The sequence below is a fragment of the Neoarius graeffei genome, chromosome 6, assembly GCF_027579695.1.
Source record: "Neoarius graeffei isolate fNeoGra1 chromosome 6, fNeoGra1.pri, whole genome shotgun sequence".
Classification (NCBI taxonomy): Eukaryota; Metazoa; Chordata; class Actinopteri; order Siluriformes; family Ariidae; genus Neoarius; species Neoarius graeffei.
The window spans coordinates 41902872-41929714 of NC_083574.1; the positions used below are offsets into that span (position 1 = coordinate 41902872).

A 26843-nucleotide genomic window follows, 5' to 3' on the forward strand; every position below is an offset into this window, starting at 1 on the left:
TGCATATGTGCACTTCCGGTCCCGCCGGCGCCCGCAATGAGCTTTCAAAATTTGTCCCGTGCCGCACTGCTTTGCGGCGGGTCCCGCGGGAGTGCAGGGCTCTAAGCTGGAGCCTATCCCAGTTGACTACGGGCGAAAGGCAGGGTACACCCTGGACAAGTCGCCAGGTCATCACAGGGCTGACACATAGACACAGACAACCATTCACACTCACATTCACACCTACGGTCAATTTAGTCACCAGTTAACCTAACCTGCATGTCTTTGGACTGTGGGGGAAACCGGAGCACCCGGAGGAAACCCACGCGGACACGGGGAGAACATGCAAACTCCGCACAGAAAGGCCCTCGCCAGCCATGGGGCTCGAACCCAGAACCTTCTTGCTGTAAGGCAGCAGCGCTAACCACTACACCACCGTGCCGCCTGGACCAAGGGAAGTTACTGTAAATCTGCCATGAAGTCATGTGCGCGCAACCCAAAATGGTCCATTTTCCAAGCAGAAAGTCTTCAAAATGTCCCTGATGTTTCAGATAGGTCTAAACTGTATTTTTGGACCAGAATGACACGACTTCAACTATGGATTTACAAAACAGCTATAGGTAATTTCATCTGATGCCTCGTGGATTGGCTGGCACCATGCCAAATTCATTTGCACTGTTCCAATGATGTTAGAATACTATTCGCCAATACTGAGTTTCTAACACGGAACCAACTTTAACCTGTACAAAATGTTACCAACAAAGCTAGAACTGTTGCTGATACAAGATATTCAGTCATAAAATGTGTTTTTATTCCTTCCAACCTCTGAACATGCCGTGTTGAAAACATGGAGACCAGGACTCAGAATCAGTCAGGACACGTACAGTGAATGGCCCAGTCGAGTGTTGACTCCTTTCCAGTTCTGGACAGTAACTACACGGTAGTCATTTAAAACGAGTCCCTGTCTCAAGTCCTCTAGAACCAGCCTCAGTCTAATACAGCCGTGGATGATGTTAAAAGTGGTAAACATATCCCATAGGAGTGCTACTGAGGTGATTATTCGTTGATAGTTACTGGATCAGCCAGCAAAAATGGTGCAGCGCTTTTCAACACATTCTGTAAACAGAGCATCTGGGACAAAAATCCCATGGCGCAACACATATAGTTTGGCAGACAGTTGGACCAAATGCAGTGTGAAGTCACACGTACACTCAAGCACACAGTGACATTCCTCCTCTGCATTTAACCCGTCTGAAGCAGTGAAAACACGTATACCCAGAGCAGTTGGCGAAACCCACACAGATACAGACAGAATGTGTAAAGTCCACACAGAAAGGCCACCAGTGGCCACTGGGCTCGAACCCAGAACCTTCTTGCTGTGAGGCAACACTGCTAACCACTACACCACCGTGCCGCCCCAGTATTTATAGTCTACGAAAGTCACCATTATGATTCCACAAGTAGACGTTATGAGTTAAATTATACCTTGCCTTGCTTTTTGTCGATCTAACATCTTATAGAACTTATTTAGAATGTTTATCAAACTCTTTTTTTTCTTTCAAAATGAAAATAGTTGACTCGTAGATCATCTTTGAGGGGTGAAAACCAAGAAGGTTTTTCAAATCAGATAGTTCTTTCATTGATCAAATTGCTTGGGTTTAGTTTTTGTTAACCCCTTCAATGCCCTTGGACGAGTCACGTACGTCATGAAATCTTTTACCGCTGTGCCTTATGACGTACGCTACTCGTCATAAACACCTCCTTTTATGTACCTTAGCTGGCACATTACTTTCACTTCAGAGTGGTATGTTACCACAAGTTGACCTAGTGGTTAGTGTGTCCGCCTCTCGATCAGGAGCTTGTGAGTTCTATTCACGGTCGGGTCATGCCAAAGACCGTCATAAAAATGGTACTTGGTGTACATTGTGTTTTCAAGTACTAATAATTCATGTTTATTGACAGGACCCAATGTTTTTGATTACCAAAGTTATTTTAAAATGTGATTTTTCTCATCTCATTATCTCTAGCTGCTTTACCCTGTTCTACAGGGTCGCAGGCAAGCTGGAGCCTATCCCAGCTGACTACAGGGTACACCCTGGACAAGTCACCAGGTCATCACAGGGCTGACACATAGACACAGACAACCATTCACACTCACGGTCAATTTAGAGTCACCAGTTAACCTAACCTGCATGTCTTTGTACTGTGGGGGAAACCGGAGCACCCGGAGGAAACCCACACGGACAGAATATGCAAACTCCGCACAGAAAGGCCCTCGCCGGCCACGGGGCTCGAACCCAGGACCTTCTTGCTATGAGGCGACAGCGCTAACCACTACACCACCCCTGTGATTTTTCTATACAAATATTAAAAATATAAAGTTCTGAACAAGTTCGAGAAACAGATTATCAGAATATCGCAATTTTGACCTATTTTTGTCCTATATGGCTGGCACATTACAATTAATTATGGGTGGCAGCCAAGGGGTTAATATTGCACCAGTGTACGTTTTAATTTTTAGTGCTCTTGTTAAGCACTAATATAACTTTTCCATTTATGTTTTTTTTTCCTTTTCTTTAGACTGGTCTTTGTTGGATTCCAACACAACAAAGCAATCTCTGATGGAAGTGCCACACGATGCAGCTTCACTCACCACCTTATTATACACTTCCTTCGAAGTCTTGGGACAGTCCAGTGACATCCAGAGGACAGTCTCCATTTTGCCTAACACTGAATCACCCAAAGCCTCAGAGTATTACTACAGTCACACCATCGGCACCGTATATAGCCCGGCATCCATGCCACCTCCAAGCTATGTCCCTAATCCAGAACCTATCTCCAGCCTTGCAGTACATTCAGGCATCCAGCTCTCACAGACGTCACCAAATATATCTTCAACTGGGCTGGATTCTTTTGCAGAACCACCATTTCCACCACCTGAATTACAAGCAGAAAGAATTAGCAATAGTGACACTATGTCTGGAAACCAGGAAGAACTTTCTAACCATTTAGTCCCGAGTCATGACTTAAATATCCAAAATGATGTAACCTTAGATGACCATGATCATCAGTTATATCCAAGTCATGCCATTTTTGGAAAATATCATGTGACATCATCTTTCACAGAACCAACTATGGGTCCACCAGAGGTCTTCTTCCCAACTAGCACCATGGATATGGACTATGGTTCTGGTTCTGGTGATTACCTGGAAACGATGTCCTATATAGGATCTGAGGGAGATGACTATTCTTTGGCCACTAGTTTTCCCTCTGACATGTATGACTTTGAGGACTCAAACTCTGAATCCTATGATACATCTTTTCCTACGAGGGTAATGATTCCTTTGTCCACAAGATACCTCTCTCCTGGTCCCTCCTCAACTATCCCTGATAGACATGTTACCACGAATCCTAACAAACCCTTCGGTATTACCCAAAATTCAACCAGTACCCTCCAAGTAACCAGTAGCAAAATGACAATTTCTCAAAGTTTAATGATCACCAGAACCCCTACCTTGACCAGTATTCCCAGTAGTCTGACTCATATATCACTTTCCAGCTCTACTTACTTGGGTGTCCAAGCCATCCATCCTACAGCAGTGCATTCCACTGCCTCCTTACATCAGAGCAGCATAGTCAGTGAAACTTCAGAGTCATATTTGAGCTGGCCTGATGTTACCATCGAGCCTAGTGATGTTCTTCTGCCTGATATGAATAGTCTGGAGTACTACAACATTCAACTCACAAAGAATAATGAAAGCTTGACAGAACAACGGGGCAACCAGACCACTTCCAAATATTTTTCCCTCCCCCTGTCAGTAAGCACTACCAGCACCTACACTGTTCCTCCTAATCACATGTTAACAGTAATGTATGGAGAGGATCTACAGCCCATGGACAACAACTCCTGGCCTGAAGAATCTTCTACAGACATCTCAGGGTTTGATTTGTCCAACACTACTATCTTGGATTTGTCAGGCATAAGACCGAGTCTAATGAATGGAACGTTTCCATTTTTGTACTCATCAGCGTTAACTCCATCCGTGGACTTTTCACCTTCCCTGTGGGATCTGGCCTCAACTGCTGACTGGATTAGCACAGAATCTGTCTCTGCTGTAGCCAGCAGCACCTCCCCGTCAGTGTTTTTCCCACCCTCTGATTCCGAGGAATCAGATGGCACGTTTCCGACTTCCACAAACATCTACTGGTCTATCAACTCGACTTTGCCAGAGACCTCACTCCCTACTTCTTCACTCGTCACTAATGTGTTCACCCAGACACACAATGCGTCTGCAGTGCCCACCGAGTCAACCCTCAACAGCACCTCTGCCCTTTCTGTGACCGAGATGGCTGACCAAGGTTTCACAGGAGCAGGGGGCCCTTTCACTGAAGTTACAGACGATGGAATGACAACGATCAGCAAGCCAGCAGTCTCTACCATTTCAGTATTATATAACCAAACAAATGTGAGTACCGTGGGCCCAGCAACTGAGGTGTTTAATGCTACAACTCTGCCTACAACCCCTTCAGTGACAACCCAGACTTCTACCCTTCAGACTACCACTGTCCGAGAGTACCTCTGCAACATTACCAAACCTGATACCTACTTAGTGCGAGTCGGTAAGTGCTTTTTTTTTTTTTTTCATTTCAGGGTTCATTTTCTTTTAAAATGCATATTTGCAGCAACAACCAAACATTTGAAAAAAAGATAGATTGTTTGATTTGAGACTAACACTACGTTCAGACTGCAACCTGAAACGACCCATATCCGATTTGTTGTGAAATCCGATTTTTTTGTTAGGCCGTTCACATTACCAATTATATGAGACTTGTATGCGATCTCCAATATGAACGGAAAATGACCCAAAAGTGTCCCGCATGCGCAAATTGACACGTAATAAGCACATCTACGTAAAAAAAGCGCACTCTTCATGTTTAATGATTTCTCTTTTTTTGTTTGTTTGTTTAATTATCTGGTTAGTGTTAAAGTGTGAGGTCTCGTGTGTGTTTTTGTTTCTGAACTGAAATGAAAACGTGTAGCCTGGTAACGAGGGTTGACTCCTAAATGTCTCTCTAATTTCTATATAAGTGCACTACATGTTACTAGGAAGTAATGGATTTTTAAACTCTATATAGTGCACTCGAGCTTCAGTAGGCAGTCATTTGGGATGCGGCCGCTGTATTACCAAACTCTTAATTCAGGCTTAATAATTCGGACATATTTATTTCGTCATATTAATAAACTTCTTCTACATTTTTATAAATATTTATTTAGATTGTTTATAGCCAGCTGAATTCTGCAACTTCTCTCAGCGCTGGCTCAAGGTGCAGAAACACCAGTGCAGTTTGCTATGGAGATGAGGCGAGACCTGGCGATGTGGTTTTTGTGGCGGCGGCGGAACTCACACAATCATCTGATTAATGTGGGCAGCAGACTAATGAGACCGAAGGTGTCAAATTACTGGAAATTTCCAGAACAATCTTGTAATACAGGATGGTTTAAGTTATAAATCAGTTATAGAAACTGTTTTATTTAATCAGGCTAACAGATCAACATCCAGGTCCCTACCAAATCCACCATTAGCTTGAGCAATTCTATAAAAGTCTATTTAAATTCTGAAAACTGTACAAATGTTGTTGTTTTCCACCAAAGAGGCGGGATTAGCCAACGCAGAATAGTGACGTTTGTCTCTTGTTGATAACGTGTAGGTCGCATGAATGCGACCTGTCCGGTCAGACTGCAGTCGCGTGTGAAAATATCGGATATGCATCGGATTTAGGACCACATATCCAAGCGGCCTGGGTCGCATGTGAAAAAATCAGATATGTGTCGTTCAGATTGTCAATAACAAATCAGATACAGGTCGCATACGGGCAAAAAAATCGGATATGGGTCGTTTCAGGGTGCAGTCTGAACGTAGTCTAAGGCACTACTATTACTTGTTTGAATAGAGAAGAAAAGATGTCTTGCCTATGTCCTGCAGGTTTTCCACTTGGCTCCACAGCTGGTTACGCCAAAGCAAAAGTCAGAGAGATCCTCAAATCTGAATTCAATCGATCAGTTGAACTGCAGGTGAACTTAAATATTCTTGCGAACTTAAATATAACATGTATTATTCTATCCACATTCACTGGATATGAGCAATCGCACACCCTGATTGGCTACTCTACTACTAGGATATCAGCTCATATACCGTGAGTTGAGAAAAACAAAATGCCGGAGCGTGTCGCTGAACCAACCGAGGATGAAATAAAAACTACTCGAAAACAAAACCCAAAAAAATACAAAAAAAAAAAGCAACAAAACATGGAATTAAAGTATTTGATGGTAAGAACGTATCTTTTTATTTTTCAAGAATTATTAATATAGCATTTTTCACAAATTGCTCCTGTCGTTTTGCCGTTTTGTTTACATTCTTCATCTTTAAGCATTAAAATTACGCATGTATGCAGTTTGTCACGTGTCCGCTAAGCAGAAATGATTTTTATTTATTATTTATTCTTTTACAGTTTGTATTTACCGAATTTGCAAAAAAATAAAAATGCTCTGTTTCTCAAAATCCAGTGACTGTGGATAGAATAAAACAGTTATTCCACTCAATCTCGTCGTACACGGCTTACAGCCAACTCAGTGCTACGCGCCTCATCAGCTATCAGCTCATGTACGACTCGGTTTCGTGGAATAACTGTTAATGAGCCTTTTTTTTGTTGTTTTTGTTTGTTTGTTTGTTAGTTTTTGCTTTAGTCCGTAGTATAGTCCAGTAGTTTTAACATTTTCTCTTGCTATTTAGAACAGCGCCATATTAGCTGTCATGTTAGCGGTTGCTTTTGCTTCGTGCTGATTTTACCTTTGTGAACATTGTTAATTTTATCTAAATGACTTGCGAATTCACAAACCTCAATCTTGTGAGCCAGTAGAAAAGAAGTGGGAGGGACTGTGGCCTTTTTGGTCAGTAAAAATGGAAGATTTGGTCATTATTATAAAGCCTTGTTTTTTTAAGCCCGGCGCACACGGGTGATTTTTCGTCGCTTGGCCGTGCAACTTTTTGACGCAAGTGAAAAATTGTTTCGTGTGCGGATATTTGCGACGGCGATTTTTTTTTTGTTGCTTGTGACAGATTGCAGGTATCAAACGTGCTTGATATTCTGCAATAAAAAAATCGCCAGTCGCTGACTTGTTCCAGAGGTATCGCCACGCGTGTATCTTTGCGATCACGTCCAAAGGCTAAGCCACTCCCCGCCCGTGAAGTAGTCACGTGATTTCCACATCACGCCCTCCCCAAATCACCTACTGGTCGCAGTTAATGCATACACGCAGCTACCCGAGAGGGGAAACTTGCATCCGAAAATCGCAATACGCTTGCAACGAGAAGTCGCCCGTGTGTGCCGGGCTTTACTGTTGCTTGGCGCACGTCTGGCGAAAACATTAACCAACTCGTCCATCGACATGCGCTAAAGTTTTTGTGGTAAAAGTTGGTTGTTTTTTTCCGTCTCTCCCTGCAAGGATTTCCTCATCATTGCAGGCATCTCTGTTAAAAAATACAATATGTTTCCAAATGACTCACACTAAGTTTTTTTTAAAGTTTTATATTTTAGTTTTACAATAATACAGTAATCTGTTATTGCGTCTGATGGTTTGCGTGACATTTTTAAGCACGTTATGATAAAAGCTGTTGCGTAAATGACTGCCCTCAAGCATCACGTCAGCTTTTAAAAGTCATTCCGGAAATACACAGCTCTTCCTGTTTCACTTTATCTGTTCATTTCATATAATCGAGCAATGCAGAGATAGGCTTCATGGGGTCAAATCCGTCTCTGAATATAAACACAGATTAGAGAGCTTCAGATCCTCATTTCCTTGCAGCTCTTCCATGTTCGTGTTTGTATTTCCACCCATAGTAGTCTCTCATGGGGAAGTTGTTTGATGAAATGATGATACATGTGTGCGTTAATGTTGGATTCACTTTAAATTGGAATCTTGTCTTATTTGTGTGTGTGTAGGTGGTGAAATCCCCTCCAGACTTTGTGTTTCGGGCTGTGTCTGGTCCTGTTGTCTACACAGCCATATCAGTTATGAACGCTCTGAGACGGTTTACATACACGTCAGACACCATTCTCAGTGTTTCCCCAATCAGTCCTGTACCAGGCCTACAGTACCACATCCACTCTGGTAGAGACATACACGTCACCCATTCAGACCCATTTAACTGTGCATTTCTATGCTAGTGTTTTATATCTGTATTGCTCTAATAATTAGTCTCTGTATTTAAAGGAGAACTGTATGGAATCAATTTTGTGCCAAAACGTTCATACAATACTTTTGAAATATCAAACAAAAACGACAAATCAAAATACAAAAAAAGAAAAAGTCAATTTTTTTAGACTGGCAAACAAATTATTCGTGTAATCGTGCAAAATATCAGTCTATTACTCTTCAGAAACCTTTTATTTTTGTTCCGCGTCTTTCTCGGTTTTGTTTGATGTAATTTATTTTGGTTGCGATTCCAGCTTTCTCGTTTGCACTCCCTGACTTTTTGCTTGCAGTTTTGGCACAAACTTCACGTGTGGGCGGGCTGTCCAGGAACGCATTCCCATTGGCTAACTTGTGTTTGACTGACAGCTACGCTCAGCCATTCCCTACTCGGATTCTGGCGGACTGTTTGACGAGTGACTGATCCATTGACGGTAAACAAGGATCGAGTGGACTTCAGTGGCGACTATGATATTGAATTAATTCAACAAAGTGTAAATTCAATATCATAGTCGCCACTGAAGTCCACTCGATCCTTGTGTACCGTCAATGGATCGGTCACTCGTCAAACAGTCCGCCAGAATCCGAGTAGGGAATGGCTGAGCGTAGCTGTCAGTCAAACACAAGTTAGCCAATGGGAATGCGTTCCTGGACAGCCCGCCCACACGTGAAGTTTGTGCCAAAACTGCAAGCAAAAAGTCAGGGAACGCAAACGAGAAAGCTGGAATCGCAACCAAAATAAATTACATCAAACAAAACTGAGAAAGACGCGGAACAAAAATAAAAGGTTTCTGAAGAGTAATAGACTGATATTTTGCACGATTACACGAATAATTTGTTTGCCAGTCTAAAAAAATTGACTTTTTTTTTCTTTTTTTGTATTTTGATTTTTCGTTTTTGTTTGATATTTCAAAAGTATTGTATGAACGTTTTGGCACAAAATTGATTCCATAGAACTGAAGGCTAATTTTTTATTATCAAAATTCTATTTATCTCATTTTATTAAATATTGGAATGCATTTTTGATCGCTATTTTGTCACTGCTATAGCAAGTTATGAGTGTTTGAAATATGCTCTGTAATATATCAGTCCATATGTCAAAGCAACGGCCGTAAACGAGATTCGCTGAGACCTGTGCGAGACATCGTAGGACGGAAGTAATACGTACAGCGGAAATCAAAGTGACCGACACCTGCCAACGTTGTCAAAAGACGCGCACGCCCTCTTTCAAATGCTGTTGTAATCAAGCCGGAAGTTTTGTTTGTTTTGATAGCAATCAGGAAAGTTTGAAAAAAGTAGGCAGTAATCGTCATTTAAACTCGTTTTTGTGCAATATTTCGTTTGGAAAACAGTTTTCAAAATGGCAGCACTGACGCCTGGCTGACACTTCACGTTTCGAAGTCTCGCACAAGTCTCGTGAAGATCGCGCGGATAAGCGACGCCTGCCGTTGACCAAACGAACTAAATTCAACACGGCTAAAAACTGAATAGGCCGATAAGTATCATATTTAACTGCAATTAGTTGCCAATACGAGTCACGATATAAGGTTACTAAAACCGAAAACGTAATCGAAGAACACGTTAATTAAGAAATAAAGCAAGTTTAAAAATGACTTCAGTTCCCCTTTCATGAGGTAGCGTGATAAGAAATCTCAAATAAAAAGGAAGCTTAGTATCTGATGTCTTATTGTGTACTCCTTCTCTGCAGTGCTTCAGTTTGTGCCAGTTCACATAAACATGCATGTGTGCACATTCATCGAGCACGTTGAAAAAGGTCTGATTTATGCTTTCGCCGAAGTACGCCGTCGCTTAAAGGAGTCTACTGACTTTACTGTACACGTATGTATCACTTCCATGTTTTGGATTCTCATTTGTTTGATTTGACATGTATGACTGTACATATTTTGTCACTGTTTTTCTGTACATAAGCTAATTAACAGTTATTCCACAAAATTGAGTCGTACATGAGCTGATAGTCGACGAGGCGCGTAACGCTGAGTCGGCTATTAGCCATGTACGACGAGATTGGAATTGAGTGGAATAATTATTTTATGATATCTACACTACCGTTCAAAAGTTTGGGGTCACTTTGAAATGTCCTTATTTTTGAAAGAAAAGCACTGTTCTTTTCAATGAAGATCACTTTAAACTAATCAGAAATCCACTCTATACATTGCTAATGTGCTAAATGACTATTCTAGCTGCAAATGTGTGGTTTTTGGTGCAATATCTCCATAGGTGTATAGAGGCCCATTTCCAGCAACTCTCACTCCAGTGTTCTAATGGTACAATGTGTTTGCTCATTGCCTCAGAAGGCTAATGGATGATTAGAAAACCCTTGTACAATCATGTTAGCACAGCTGAAAACAGTTGAGCTCTTTAGAGAAGCTATAAAACTGACCTTCCTTTGAGCAGATTGAGTTTCTGGAGCATCACATTTGTGGGGTCGATTAAATGCTCAAAATGGCCAGAAAATGGCTTGACTATATTTTCTATTCATTTTACAACTTATGGTGGGAAATAAAAGTGTGACTTTTCATGGAAAACACAAAATTGTCTGGGTGACCCCAAACTTTTGAACGGTAGTGTACATTCACTGGATTTTGAGAAACAGAGCAGTTTTATTTTTTGCAAATTCAAAATTAACCAATTTTAATGCTTAAAGATGAAGAATGTGAACAAACCGGCGAAACGACAGGAGCAATTTGTGAAAAATGCTCTAATAATAATTCTTGAAAAATAAAAAAGATACGTTCTTACCATCAAGTACTTTTATTCCATATTTTGTTGCTTTTTTTTTTGTATTTTCTTTGGGGTTTTGTTTTCAAGTAGTTTTTATTTCGTCTTCAGTTGGTTCAGCAAAATGCTCCGCCATTTTGTTTTTCTCTACTCACGGTATATGAGCTGATAGCCTAGTAATAGAGTAGCCAATCAGAGTGCGCGATTGCTCATATCCAGTGAATGTGGATAGAATAATTAACAGTTATCCCACGAAATCGAGTCGTACATGAGCCATTTACGATGAGATTGAGTGGAATAACTGTTTTCACTGGATTTTTCAGAAACAGGGCATTTTTATTTTATTTTATACTTTTTTTTTTGCAAATTTGATAAATTAAAACATTTATACAAAATGTCCAATAAAATCATTTCTGCTTAGAATGTAAACAAACTGGTGAAATGACAGTAGCGATTTGTGAAAAATGCAATAATTCTTGAAAATTTAAAAAAAAAAAGATATATTCTTACCCTTACCATCAAATATTTTCATTCCATATTTTGTTGCTTTTTTTTTGGGGGGGGGGGGTTGTTTTCAAGTAGAGTTTTTATTTCGTCCTCGGTCGGTTCAGCAAAATGCTCCGCCATTTTGTTTTTCTCTACTCACAGTATATGAGCTGATAGCCTAGTAGTAGAGTAGCCAATCAGAGTGTGCGATTGCTCATATCCAGTGAATGTGGATAGAATAATTAACAGTTATCCCACGAAATCGAGTCGTACATGAGCCATTTACGATGAGATTGAGTGGAATAACTGTTTTATTATATCAACATTCACTGGATTTTTCAGAAACAGGGCATTTTTATTTAATTTTATTTTATAATTTTTTTTTTTGCAAATTTGATAAATTAAAACATTTATACAAAATGTCCAACAAAATCATTTCTGCTTAGAATGTAAACAAACTGGTGAAATGACAGTAGCGATTTGTGAAAAATGCAATAATTCTTGAAAATTAAAAAAAAAAAGATATATTCTTACCCTTACCATCAAATATTTTCATTCCATATTTTGTTGCTTTTTTTGGTGGGGGTTTGTTTTCAAGTAGAGTTTTTGTTTCATCCACGGTCGGGTCAGCAAAATGCTCCGCCATTTTGTTTTTCTCTACTCACAGTATATGAGCTGATAGCCTAGTAGTAGAGTAGCCAATCAGAGTGTGCGATTGCTCATATCCAGTGAATGTGGATAGAATAATTAACAGTTATCCCACGAAATCGAGTCGTACATGAGCCATTTACGATGAGATTGAGTGGAATAACTGTTTTCACTGGATTTTTCAGAAACAGGGCATTTTTATTTTATTTTATACTTTTTTTTTTGCAAATTTGATAAATTAAAACATTTATACAAAATGTCCAATAAAATCATTTCTGCTTAGAATGTAAACAAACTGGTGAAATGACAGTAGCGATTTGTGAAAAATGCAATAATTCTTGAAAATTTAAAAAAAAAAAGATATATTCTTACCCTTACCATCAAATATTTTCATTCCATATTTTGTTGCTTTTTTTTTGGGGGGGGGGGGGGGGGGGGGGGTTGTTTTCAAGTAGAGTTTTTATTTCGTCCTCGGTCGGTTCAGCAAAATGCTCCGCCATTTTGTTTTTCTCTACTCACAGTATATGAGCTGATAGCCTAGTAGTAGAGTAGCCAATCAGAGTGTGCGATTGCTCATATCCAGTGAATGTGGATAGAATAATTAACAGTTATCCCACGAAATCGAGTCGTACATGAGCCATTTACGATGAGATTGAGTGGAATAACTGTTTTATTATATCAACATTCACTGGATTTTTCAGAAACAGGGCATTTTTATTTAATTTTATTTTATAATTTTTTTTTTTGCAAATTTGATAAATTAAAACATTTATACAAAATGTCCAACAAAATCATTTCTGCTTAGAATGTAAACAAACTGGTGAAATGACAGTAGCGATTTGTGAAAAATGCAATAATTCTTGAAAATTAAAAAAAAAAAGATATATTCTTACCCTTACCATCAAATATTTTCATTCCATATTTTGTTGCTTTTTTTGGTGGGGGTTTGTTTTCAAGTAGAGTTTTTGTTTCATCCACGGTCGGGTCAGCAAAATGCTCCGCCATTTTGTTTTTCTCTACTCACAGTATATGAGCTGATAGCCTAGTAGTAGAGTAGCCAATCAGAGTGTGCGATTGCTCATATCCAGTGAATGTGGATAGAATAATTAACAGTTATCCCACGAAATCGAGTCGTACATGAGCCATTTACGATGAGATTGAGTGGAATAACTGTTTTCACTGGATTTTTCAGAAACAGGGCATTTTTATTTTATTTTATACTTTTTTTTTTGCAAATTTGATAAATTAAAACATTTATACAAAATGTCCAATAAAATCATTTCTGCTTAGAATGTAAACAAACTGGTGAAATGACAGTAGCGATTTGTGAAAAATGCAATAATTCTTGAAAATTTAAAAAAAAAAAGATATATTCTTACCCTTACCATCAAATATTTTCATTCCATATTTTGTTGCTTTTTTTTTGGGGGGGGGGGGGGGGGGGGGGGGTTGTTTTCAAGTAGAGTTTTTATTTCGTCCTCGGTCGGTTCAGCAAAATGCTCCGCCATTTTGTTTTTCTCTACTCACAGTATATGAGCTGATAGCCTAGTAGTAGAGTAGCCAATCAGAGTGTGCGATTGCTCATATCCAGTGAATGTGGATAGAATAATTAACAGTTATCCCACGAAATCGAGTTGTACATGAGCCATTTACGATGAGATTGAGTGGAATAACTGTTTCATTATATCAACATTCACTGGATTTTTCAGAAACAGGGCATTTTTATTTAATTTTATTTTATAATTTTTTTTTGCAAATTTGATAAATTAAAACATTATACAAAATGTCCAACAAAATCATTTCTGCTTAGAATGTAAACAAACTGGTGAAATGACAGTAGCGATTTGTGAAAAATGCAATAATTCTTGAAAATTTAAAAAAAAAAGATATATTCTTACCCTTACCATCAAATATTTTCATTCCATATTTTGTTGCTTTTTTTGGTGGGGGTTTGTTTTCAAGTAGAGTTTTTGTTTCGTCCACGGTCGGGTCAGCAAAATGCTCCGCCATTTTGTTTTTCTCTACTCACGGTATATGAGCTGATAGCCTAGTAGTAGAGTAGCCAACCAGAGCGCACGATTACTCGTATCCATGCGGATGTGCATGTGGATAGAATAATTTGTGTTATAATACGTGGTGAGACGAGACAGTCATACGGATTATAACTGTTAGAGACTGGGATGTAAGCTGCTTAGGAGGGTTTTCTACAAGCTTTTGAGAGTCTGATCTCCTCCAGCCCTTTTGATTTGCTAGCCATACTTTTATACGCTTTAGAAAACGGATCATTGGCGCTTTCAGTTCAAGGTGTATGATTAAATCCGTCTCAGAAATACGTTAGGGCCGTATCGGGGAACTGTTTTGACACGTACCAGCAGTGTACCAGACATGCTGATTTTCTTTCGCTGATTACCGCTGCGCTTGCTGATTGGAAGCAATTTCTATAGAATCCAAGCCGTACACTCAAATGACATCACTCTCAGTCTGCTGCTTTGATTGGATTTAGGGAAAAGAACATGCACTATTCAATGCCACAGTTGTCAAGGCAACTAAATGAATGAGGGAGATTTGCTGCATCGGGCCCTGGGACTGTTACACAGCTCTCGGTTTTGACACACGAACGCACTCGAGCTTTGACAGATGCTCTCATAAACACCTCATCCCCATTTTAATTCACATTCAGTTTATTAATTAGAATTTAAATCAGTTTTGCTTCAGACCTTAACGTTAATAATGCACTCTTGTAGATGGGCTCGTTCTTATTTCCATGTGAAGTGAACTCACAAGCTTTGAAACATTTCAGATACTGAACATCACCATGAGCTCTGCGGCAGCAGCACAGACTCGGCTTCACGGCCCGGTGGACATCACCTTTGTGGTACGTGATGCTCGAGGGTACATACTAGGGTCAGAGGTCAGCAGGCGCCTGAGGCGTCTCAATGTGGTGGAGTTTAGCTACTACCTGGGATACCCTGTTCAGCAGATCGCAGAACGTGAGTCAAATTTGCAAGCATCATCCATCATCAATAACTGCAGTCATCCAGGGTATTGATTAGTGTGTGAGAATGATGGTGTAATTTCTTCTGTCAACAGCATTTCACTACCCTGAGCTGAACACCACGCAGTTGCTGCGCTCTTCCTGGGTGAGGACAGGTAATGTATGCTAAGCTTGTCTCTTAGATCTTATTTGGCTAAAAAGTTGTTTCTCTAGTCATGAGGCTTTGATTGCGACTCTATAACAGTGTTCTCCACCTTTCAAAAATAAAAGGTGGTGGCAGGGGTTCGGGGGCCGCCTAGGCCCCCAACAGGGTCCAGGAGCGGAGTCCTGGTAGGAAGCTGACGGACTTTGAGCTTTTTTGACAGTGAAACTGGCCAATAAATGGATAGGAAATACTAAATCATTGTTAAAATCATTTTACAAAAAATTGACATGTTCTTACTGTACATATCATCTTTATTGCCAATGTGAGACTCATCTGACATTTCACTTGAGACTGATGCGCCTGTTGCGCACCCCTGAATTCATTACGGTATATTTTTTTTCTGTGTGAAAAATAAATGAACTTCCATGCTAAACAAAATACCCAATTACAGTAAATGCATTTATTTTTTTCGCAGTCCGGTTTCCATCAAATCCTGCGCTCTGATTGGCTGGCGAGTGGGTCCGTATCCTACGGTACGGACCCCAGTTACGAACCCCGGTTACGGACCTCTGGCGACTCGCTCGTTCACAACAACAACAAACATAGTAGCAATTTTTGTCAACATTTATCTTTTTTATAAGATTTATTTATAAGATTTTTATCAAAAATCTTAAATTTTTGCCAGCATTTCTCAGGAGAATAGCATTAATTTTACATCATGGATAGCAATAATGACAGTGTTCACAGCGAAAGCGAGTTTTACTACCCTGAGGAAGAAGAAATAAAAGAAAACATTTCAGGAGAAAGCTAAAAAACTCTAACTGTTGCTAACGCCGAGCAAAAACATGGCTGAATCCTGAATGACTCCTATTTGTATAAATAGGGGACTACATAGGCAGCAAAATGGAGTTTTTTTTCCTGCCATGGAAGTGCACTTGTATACCGAGGAAGAAGCCATTTGCATTACAGCCGTGAATGAGGATTCAAAATGGCGGCTCGGCTCGGTTTTCCCTTTCGGGCGCTCTCGTTTTCTGTTAGAATTTGGTAAAGAAAAAAATAAATATATTATTTACCAGCTTAAGGTCGGTCCGTATGGTGAAATACCGTGACCTCGGCCCTCAAGACCTCGGTCACGGTATTTCACGATACGGACCTCCCAGCTGGTAAATAACATATATATATTTTTTACAATACACATAATTAATGTTAATTGGGTGAAACCACTCCAATCCATGCACGAGCTGGCACTACAAAGCCACCCCGGCCTCTGTAGTTCGGGTCCTTTGACCCAGGAACCCGCAAGTCCTGCAGTAAACAACCACAGGGAAGCAACGGGAAAATGCAGCTCTCGCCTCCACAGTCACAGATACGTCAAATAAAAGACCTGAGCTTAACTAACGTGTGTGTGCTGTTATACGATTACTGTAACTGTGTCTGGTCAGAAAAGACGATAGATAAGCGTAACCGTTCCGTAATAACGCTACAAACACCCGCAAAGTTATTTAGCTGCCGGCTAGCTGCAGCTTGTAGCTTCCAGCGTTACTACGTGTCAGTATAGTGTAACGTGGTGTGGTGTAGTGTAACGCTAGCCTGGGAAATCCCATGCTGCTTTGCACAATCATTCCGATCTGAAAAGACAGCATGGAAACTATGGTCTAAAGGCTCGCCTGAGTTAGGGAGCCAATCAGAGAGTGGGGAGGGGTGGAAAGACGGTGACGCGTACTACTCGACAAACGGAAGCTTGTAGTTTCTTTGGGACTGTTTACGGATCACATTTAACATGGCGGCGAGCGATATGAACCAAACTTTCGATCAAGCTTTAGACACTGTTCTGAATTAGTCTGGTTAACACCAGACCATATCACAAGTGAAATAAGTTCGGTGCCATTGTTTTCCTATTTTTGTTTTGCCTTCTCTTTCTCTTTCCTTCTCTTCTTCGCCTCTTCGTCGCTCTAACTACGTCACCGGGTACAACTGCCATGATTGGCCATGGGCTACGTATACGCCAAATGATAGACATTCGCAACGTCCAATAAACGGCCGTTGACAATCGTAAACCACACCTCCCCTACGAGAAATTCAATAGGCAGATTCCAGACCATATTTCACTTGTGATATGGTCTGGTGTTAACCAGACTAGTGTAACGCAGGGATGGACCTCAATCTGCAGAGCTCTGGGTCACAATCTGTCTGCAGCCAGCTGGATGGTTTTCTATTGCAATCGCGTGGCCACTTCAGGTCGCCCCGTACGCATTCGTTTAATGGTCTTCTGCGTGTTCAGTAGTTACGGAATTATAATAAAGCGAATACTTTACGATGTATTTGGTGTATACTGATGAAGTTATGGTTTTTTTTTTGGCCAAGGGAAGGGCGGCGGGCCAGAATTATAACGTGGCAGTGCGTCACTTTAAAAGCGCCCGTGGAGAACACTGTGTAAGTGCTGTACAGCTGTATTCAGACTTGGTGACCAAAAATTGTGATATTTAAACAAGGAACGTTATGTGTATTCTTCAGACTCTGATTACACACCTGATTAAGTTGATTTTCTGGGCGTGCCATTTGGATTATGGGTTGTTTTACAATCAGGGTACACAAGCTAAAAATCACATTTAACACTTATTCTCTTCAATATCAAAAGGCTTGACTAAATAAACTTGGTTGTTTATTGTAGCCGTGTGATAGCTCTATTTACCATGCAAAAAAAAATTGGTGATAACGTTATTTTTGGTGAATGTATGGCAATATATGTCATATTTAGCAAAATTACTCGTGTCATTTAGAAAAAGTGCTTTTTTGACCACAGGTAGCTCCAAAAGGGATGCACTTACATCATTCTTTATACCATAAAACACATATTTGGTTCCATATCATTGGAAACATAGTTAAGTTTTAATGTTGAATGCCAGTAAGTTTTCAGACTATTTTGATCAAATTAGTATGTAATTGTGTCAAAAAAATGTCCTCTCCGAGACAGCTAATTTTTCAATATAAAATAACATATCTAAAATGATTATTTTCATCCTAAAATGTGGTCAAGATATTGGGACATAAATATTAGAGACAACTAACACAAAGCTTACAGCCTTATATTTAAAAGCACTATGGAAGTAGTGGATTCTGAATTGTTAAAAAAAAAAGTCCTCTCCGAGAATCACTTCATTTGTTTCTCCCAGCTCTGCCTAAAGCTACACTTAATCTTCTTTATCTTACAGCAGATTACACAAAACTACCACACACACGTCAAAAAATTACCTGAAATCTGTTCTTTAACTTGTCCTTCACTTAAAAACTGGTACAAGAACCAGTTTGAATCAGTTTGAATTTTGGACCCCTGTGACACAAACTTTGTACCCTGATTGTAAAACAACCCTTATGCAAATAACCTGCATGTACTTACCATTACACTTCCGTGGCTGGCAGACTGTTCTTGAGTAAAAGCAGCTGAGATGGGTTTTTCCAATAGCGTCTTAGAGGCTGTCCACACAGCAACGGATTCAGGTGAATCTGATAAAATTGTTTATCGTTTCGGCCTGGCGTCCACACGGCACCGGCGTTTTGGGTGCCCCAAAACGAGAATGGGTTCCAGAGTGGAAAAATCTGGCAACGGCGCCGTTGCGAAGTCCTCTGGATGAGTAGAACGGATTTGTTTACGATGACGTCACAACCACATGACTAGAACAAGCAGCACTCTCGCTGTTTCGTATGAACCACTGCATTGTATTCACTTTTGTATACAGCTTTTCTTTTAAATAAACAAGTAACTGAACCATTTCTTGAATTTCTTTTTTTTATCGGATAAGACTGCTTTTCGGGCGGCACGGTGGTGTAGTGGTTAGCGCTGTCGCCTCACAGCAAGAAGGTCCGGGTTCGAGCCCCGTGGCCGGCGAGGGCCTTTCTGTGCGGAGTTTGCATGTTCTCCCCGTGTCCGCGTGGGTTTCCTCCGGGTGCTCCGGTTTCCCCCACAGTCCAAAGACATGCAGGTTAGGTTAACTGGTGACTCTAAATTGAGCGTAGGTGTGAATGTGAGTGTGAATGGTTGTCTGTGTCTATGTGTCAGCCCTGTGATGACCTGGCGACTTGTCCAGGGTGTACCCCGCCTTTCGCCCGTAGTCAGCTGGGATAGGCTCCAGCTCGCCTGCGACCCTGTAGAAGGATAAAGCGGCTAGAGATAATGAGATGAGATGAGACTGCTTTTCAAAATGTTCACACACAATATAAAAAGTTATATAAATTATATAAAAATGCTTTTCAAAATGTTCACACACAATAAGAAAATTAAGTTATATAAAACTATGCACACTAATAAAACTAATTTGTACACACTAGGGATGGCGAAAACTAAAAAAAAATCTTGACCGACCACCGAGCCTCATTAGCCGGTTAAAGTCGGTTAACCTATGAGTTTAAAGGGATGCAAATGGCGCGCCTTTTAGCGGATGCCGCCTTTTTCACGGCTGAATCGTGCAAAGATCCGATTTTTTTTTTAAGGGGGGCGTTGGAGTGTCTGAATAATTTCATCAGAGTAAATTCTGTATGCTCAAAGGAAAGCAATCGGATCTGCACGATTCAGCCGTGAAAAAGTCGGCATCTGCGCCTTTAGTTTGTGTGGAGAGATATGATCTGCAATAACATGCACTGTTGGCTACAGACTGAAACATACTTTCAGAATGCACTGGCCAAGGCACGACTAAACTCCATGTGCCTTCTAATAAGAATTAAAAAAAAAAAAAAACAGAATAGTAATTTGTAAGCTAAAAAGCCTGTGTCTACACTTTTTTTCTTTCGCCGAGTGGCAGCTGTGTTCAACTGGGGCGGGACATGACTGAATGGGTGTTTCTGATTTGTTAGCTGACTTTAACTGGGGCGGGAGGGCGGGACATGACTGAATGGGTGTTTCTGATTCGTCAGCTGTCGTCCTTACACCGCATGGCATGCCCCAAGCGTTTACAACACAGAATTCCAAGTCCTCCGCTCCAAAATCGGCAGCTTCAAAACGATTGATTTTTTTTTTAACCGACAACCAAAAAAGATTAACCGGTTGATGTTGATTCGGTCAACCACCGGTCATCGGTTAACATCCCTAGTACACACAGACAGAAGGCACGATTTCCTCTCGTAGTCGCAGCCATCTTCTTGTTGTTGTTGTGTGTTTGTTCCTGTGAGTGCTTCACGCCGGGTAGAAGAAGGGGTTTATGCGCATGCGTCCTACTTCTTCTATTGTTCTGGTGTCTCCAATGGGACCGTCTTACAGCGCACGTAGAGGTGTGGCATGTGTATTGCATCGTTTTCAGCAAGCGTTGCATTGCCATATGGACCTGATATTTTACTGATCCGTTGCCCATGTGGACGCGATATTATTTTTTTTAATAAAATCTCGTTGCCGTTGTCGTGTGGATGTAGCCTTAAACCACTGCCTTTGAACCCAAGCACTTTTCCATTAAGCCTCAAAAAAACAAAATCAGGGATAGAAAATGCGGCCCAGAGAAGGAAATAGCATTTTTTTTCCTTTGATGCAAAATGTAATATCTCATCTCATTATCTCTAGCCGCTTTATCCTGTTCTACAGGGTCGCAGGCAAGCTGGAGCCTATCCCAGCTGACTACGGGCGAAAGGCGGGGTACACCCTGGACAAGTCGCCAGGTCATCACAGGGCTGACACATAGACACAGACAACCATTCACACTCACATTCACACCTACGCTCAATTTAGAGTCACCAGTTAACCTAACCTGCATGTCTTTGGACTGTGGGGGAAACCGGAGCACCCGGAGGAAACCCACGCGGACACGGGGAGAACATGCAAACTCCACACAGAAAGGCCCTCGCTGGCCACGGGGCTCGAACCCAGGACCTTCTTGCTGTGAGGCGACAGCGCTAACCACTACACCACCGTGCCGCCCGGAAATGTAATATAGTGTAACATAAAAACAAGAGGCAGTTTAAAAATAAAAAAGACTAATATGATATGTAAATGAAAAGGCGGTATTGAAATAAACATCTGTTAGGAGTCTAGTGAATATCCAATACATTGCTGTGTGAATAGTCCTGATTGTAATTCGCACATTAATCAGTGCAAATTTGGTTTATTTTAACAATGTCATCCACTCTTAAAAAAATAGCACTTGATCTTGCACATTTTATTATTTTGCAACTTTTTTCCACACACACAAACATGAATCCATGAGATCTAAAAAACAAGGTCATGAAATGAAGTGTGGATCTACGCTATTTTATCACACTTTTAATTAACAGTTTTGAGCTGTCAGACGCATTCTTCCGTAAATAAATTGTGACCATGGTTTGACGAAAAAACTAAGTACTCATCTGCTGTGCTTGCAACTCAGTTAAAGTTAATTCATGACTTTAGCAACAGATAATGGCATTCCATAGTTGAGTGTGCTGTAGTTATAGCTCTGAGCTTAATACTGCTGCTCACTTGAGCTGACAATGTGCAAGAGGTATGGACTTAAATCCAAGGTCAAGCTTCACAACACTCCGCGTGTGTAACTCTCGTGTAATTTCTAAATAACGCTTTACTCTGTCACTACATCTGACATCTGAATATGGCTCATACAGTGTCTTGCAAAAGTATTCCTCCCCCTTGGTGTTTGTCCTGTCTTGTCGCATTACAAGCTGGAATTAAAATGGATTTTTGGAGCGTTAGCACCATTTGATTTACACAACATGCCTACAACTTTAAAGGTGGAAATTGTTTTTTTATTGTGACACAAACAGTCATTAAGATGAAAAAAACAGAAATCTGGAGTGTGCATAAGTATTCACCCTCCCAAAGTCAACACCTTGTAGAGCCACCTTTTGCTGCAATTACAGCTGCAAGTCTCTTGGGGTATGTCTCGATTAGCTTAGCACATCTAGCCACTGGGATTTTTGCCCATTCCTCAAGGCAAAACTGCTTCAACTCCTTCAAGTTAGATGGGTTGCGTTGGTGTCCAGCAATCTTCAAGTTATGCCACAGATTCTCAATTGGATTGAGGTCTGGGCTTTGATTAGGCCATTCCAAGACATTTAAATGTTTCCCTTTAAACCACTCCAGTGCAGCTTTAGCAGTATGTTTAGGGTCATTGTCCTGCTGGACCGTGAACCTTCATCCCAGTCTCAAATCTCTGGCTGACTCAAACAGGTTTTCCTCCAGAATTGCCCTGTATTTAGTGCCATCCATCTTTCCTTCAGTCCTGACCAGCTTTCCTGTCCCTGCAGATGAAAAACATCCCCACAGCATGATGCTGCCACCACCATGCTTCACTGTAGGAATGGTGTTCTCAGGGTGTTGGGTTTGTGCCACACATGGTGTTTCCCATGATGGCCAAAAAGATCAATTTTAGTTTCATTTGACCAGAGAATCTTCTTCCATGTGTTTGGGGAGTCGGCCACATGCTGTTGGGCAAACTCCAAACGTGTTTTCTTAAACAATGACTTTTTTCTGGCCACTCTTCCATAAAGCCCCGCTCTGTGGGGTGTACGGCTTAAAGTGGTCCTATGGACAGATACTCCCATCTCCGCTGTGGATCTTTGCAGCTCCTTCAGTGTTATCTTTGGTGTTTTTGTTGCATCTCTGATTAATGCCCTCCTTGCCCGGTCTGTGAGTTTTGGTGTGCGGATTTCTCTTGTCAGGTTTGTAGTGGTGCCATATTCTTTCCATTTTGCTGTAATGGATTTAATGGCGCTCCCTGGGATATTCAAAGTTTGGGATATTTTTTATAACCCAACCCTGATCTATACTTCTCCACAACTTTGTCTCTGACCTGTTTGGAGGCTCTTTGGTTCTCATGTTGCTTGCTTAGTCGTGTTGGAGAGTCAGGGTCCTTCCAGAACAGGGTGATTTATACAGACATCATGTGACAGATCATGTGACACTTTAAGATCCACCAGTGTGCATTCATTCAACTAATTATGTGACTTATGAAGTGAATTGGTTGGACCAGTGCTTATTTAGGGGTTTCATACGAAAGGGGGTGAATACTTACTGTATGCACACTCCAGATTTCTGTTTCTTCATCTTAATTATTGTTTGCGTCACAATAAAACAACAATTTGGACCTTTAAAGTTGTAGGCATGTTGTGTAAATCAAATGGTGCTAACGCTCCAAAACTCCATTTTAATTCCAGCTTGTAATGTGACCAAACAGGACAAACACCAAGGGGGAGGAATACTTTTGCAAGACACTGTATATATTTCCATGTCATACTGTATATATTTGTGTTTACTGTTGTGTAGTGTTGCTGGGCGTGATGGAGCGTGATGTGAGTGATAGGATTTTCCAGGCAAAGATGGAGAGGAGACTAGCTCTGCTGCTTGGAGAGGGGCTCTCTGCAGGCCGACGCCTTAAAAGAGCCACCAGTGCGGGCAACAACAGTGTACAGGTAACAGATCGCAAACCCCCAAGTACACCTTGAGTCCACTCCATATTCTGCATTAATGCAGTCTTTTTTTTATGTGGAATAGAAGGTTCAGGTATTAAAAATAATATTAAATGAATCGTAACATCTGTGGTATCCAGATTTTGCACTGGTTTATATTTGGGCTTTGTGTGTAGATGTGCGTACGTGTGTCAGCTGAAATGGGCGCCCTCATTATTGTATTCTTCCTGCATGGACGTCCTCAGCCTTTCTGGTGTCTTAATGGATCGCTCTCTATGGCTCCTGTCACCACCTGCGCTCCTCGGCTCATCACCATTTTTTAGCCCAGCAGTATCCATAGCAACAGCTTCTATTCATCCCTAAACTGAGGAGCCACTCACTGCTCCCTGTTCTCCGCTCATAGGATGGTTAGCTGATAGCAGATCAATTATTGAAGACTCTTCACAGACAGAGTCACTGTAGAATCGCGTGTCTGTTCTGCTGAGAGATTTTCCCTATTTCCTGGGACACAAAGAGTGGGGGCAGTCCGCTTTCACAGCACGGAGCTGGCAGCATGATTAAAGACTGGCCTGGTTTTACAGCAACCCCCACTGCAAACGAAGATCTCCTCACTGTTGAAACTGATAATACAGACTACAGGACCGTTAACATTTCCTTTAAGTTACTAATTGGCAAAAAGTGAATGAGACACAGATGGAAAAATAAAATATCTCAAATTTTTGTGAGTATAAAAATAAACAGTGGCTGCATATGAGTATAAAATTGGAAGGTACAGTGTCTCGCAAAAGTATTCATCCGCCTTGGTGTTGGTTCTGTTTTGCCGCATGACAAGCTGGAATTAAAATGGATTTTTGGAGGGTTAGCACCGTTTGATTTACACGACATGTCTACCACTTTAAAGGTGCACATTGTTGATTTATTGAGACACAAACAATAATTAAGCTTTTTTAACAGGACAAACACCAAGGGGGATGAATACTTTTGCAAGACATTGTATTTCATGCAGTTCATGTTGCTTAGAAATGTTCATTCGTGTGGTGTGAGATAAATGGCAATCAGACCCCAACCCAGTGACAGTTCAGATCACATGAGGCTCCGTGCTGTCCTTTTCCACCCCAAGAATTCTGCAGCTCAGGTTAGCGTTAGACCTTAGCCCAGATTTGTCTCTCCACCACAATGACCTGATATACCTTTTGCCATTTTAGGGTTCGTATGAAGGTATGAAATATTATAAAACATCTTGAAAAACAGTGAAAAGTTCAGTTTTGCATTACAAATTCGAAATAAAAACATGGAATTAATTTTTTTTTTCTTCTGCTACTTACTAACTAGTGTGCCAGGAAGAAAACTTGCCCTGTGTCCGAAATCGCTCACTCGTTCACTACTCCCTACTCCCTTTATAGGGAATTACTATATAGAGGACTACTAGTATATAGTTAGTTCATTGGTAAAATGAAAAAAAAAGCTTTCGGACACTACTCTGTCGCGCTGACATTTCCGTCATTACTGTTACACAATTAAAACGTGCCAGATCAGTCGGCTGGTGGGTTTTCAAAATAATATATCTCATCTCATTATCTGTAGCCGCTTTATCCTGTTCTACAGGGTCGCAGGCAAGCTGGAGCCTATCCCAGCTGACTATGGGCGAGAGGCGGGATACACCCTGGACAAGTCGCCAGGTCATCACAGGGCTGACACATAGACACAGACAACCATTCACACTCACATTCACACCTACGGTCAATTTAGAGTCACCAGTTAACCTAACCTGCATGTCTTTGGACTGTGGGGGAAACCGGAGCACCCGGAGGAAACCCACGCGGACACGGGGAGAACATGCAAACTCCGCACAGAAAGGCCCTCGCTGGCCACGGGGCTCGAACCCGGACCTTCTTGCTGTGAGGCGACAGCGCTAACCACTACACCACCGTGCCGCCAAAATAATTTATATATATATATATATATATATATATATATATATATATATATATATATATATATATATATGCGCATTTATTTTTTTCGCGGTCCGGTTTCCATCAAATCGTGCACTCTGATTGGCTCACGAGCGGTCTGGAATCCTACGATACGGACCCCGGTTACGGACCTCTGGCGACTCGCTCGTTCACAACAACAACAAACATAGTAGCAATTTTTGGTCAACATTTATTTTCGCATTTCTCAGTAGAATAGCATTAATTTTACATCATGGATAGCGATAATGACAGTGTTCACAGCAAAAGTGAGTTTTACTACCCTGAGGAAGAAGAAATAAAAGAAAACATTTCAGGAGAAAGCTAAAAACCTCTAACTGTTGCTAACGCCGAGCAAAAACATGGCTGAATCCTGAATGACTCCTATTTGTATAAATAGGGGACTACATAGGCGGCAAAATGTAGTTTTTTTTCCTGCCATGGAAGTGCACTTGTATACCGAGGAGGAAGCCATTTGCATTATAGCCGTGAATGAGGATTCAAAATGGCGGCTCGGCTCGGTTTTCCCTTTCGGGCGCTCTCGTTTTCCGTTAGAATTTGGTAAAGAAAATAATAAATATATTATTTACCAGCTTAAGGTCGGTCCGTATGGTGAAATACCGTGACCTCGGCCTTGAATACTGACCTCGGCCCAGAGGGCCTCGCTCAGTACTTTCAAGACCTCGGTCACGGTATTTCACGATACGGACCTCCCAGCTGGTAAATAATATATATATATATATTTTTTTTTTTTTGCTGTCCAGTTTCCATCAAATCCAGCGCTCTGACTGGCTGGTGAACGGGACTGTATCCTACAGTACAGACCCTAGTTATGGACCTCTGGCGACTCGCTCGTTCACAACAACAACAAACACAGTAGCAATTTTTGTCAACATTTATCTTTTTTATAAGATTTATTTATAAGATTTTTATCAAAAATCTTATTTTTGCCAGCATTTCTCAGGAGAATAACATTAATTTTACATCATGGATAGCGATAATGACAGTATTTACAGCGAAAGCGAGTTTTACTGCCCTGAGGAAGAAGAAATAAAAGAAAACATTTCAGGAGAAAGCTAAAAACCTGTAACTGTTGCTAACGCCGAGCAAAAACATGGCTGAATCCTGAATGACTCCTATTTGTATAAATAGGGGACTACATAGGCGGCAAAATGTAGTTTTTTTTTTTTCCTGCCATGGAAGTGCACTTGTATACCGAGGAGGAAGCCATTTGCATTACAGCCGTGA

General features: G+C 40.9%; 1 protein-coding gene across 3 annotated transcripts in view; it reads left to right on the plus strand.

Annotated features, from left to right (window-relative positions):
* Nucleotides 1-26843, plus strand: part of LOC132887900 (protein FAM107B-like) — a 338230-nt gene that overhangs the window by 84979 nt on the left and 226408 nt on the right. For all 3 annotated transcript variants that reach the window (XM_060923673.1, XM_060923674.1, XM_060923675.1), the window contains exons 3-9: nt 2560-4599; nt 5964-6052; nt 7981-8149; nt 9939-10069; nt 14904-15093; nt 15194-15253; nt 23480-23625. In XM_060923673.1, coding sequence (XP_060779656.1) covers nt 2560-4599; nt 5964-6052; nt 7981-8149; nt 9939-10069; nt 14904-15093; nt 15194-15253; nt 23480-23625 — 2825 coding nt within the window. The remainder of the gene's footprint in view (nt 1-2559; nt 4600-5963; nt 6053-7980; nt 8150-9938; nt 10070-14903; nt 15094-15193; nt 15254-23479; nt 23626-26843) is intronic.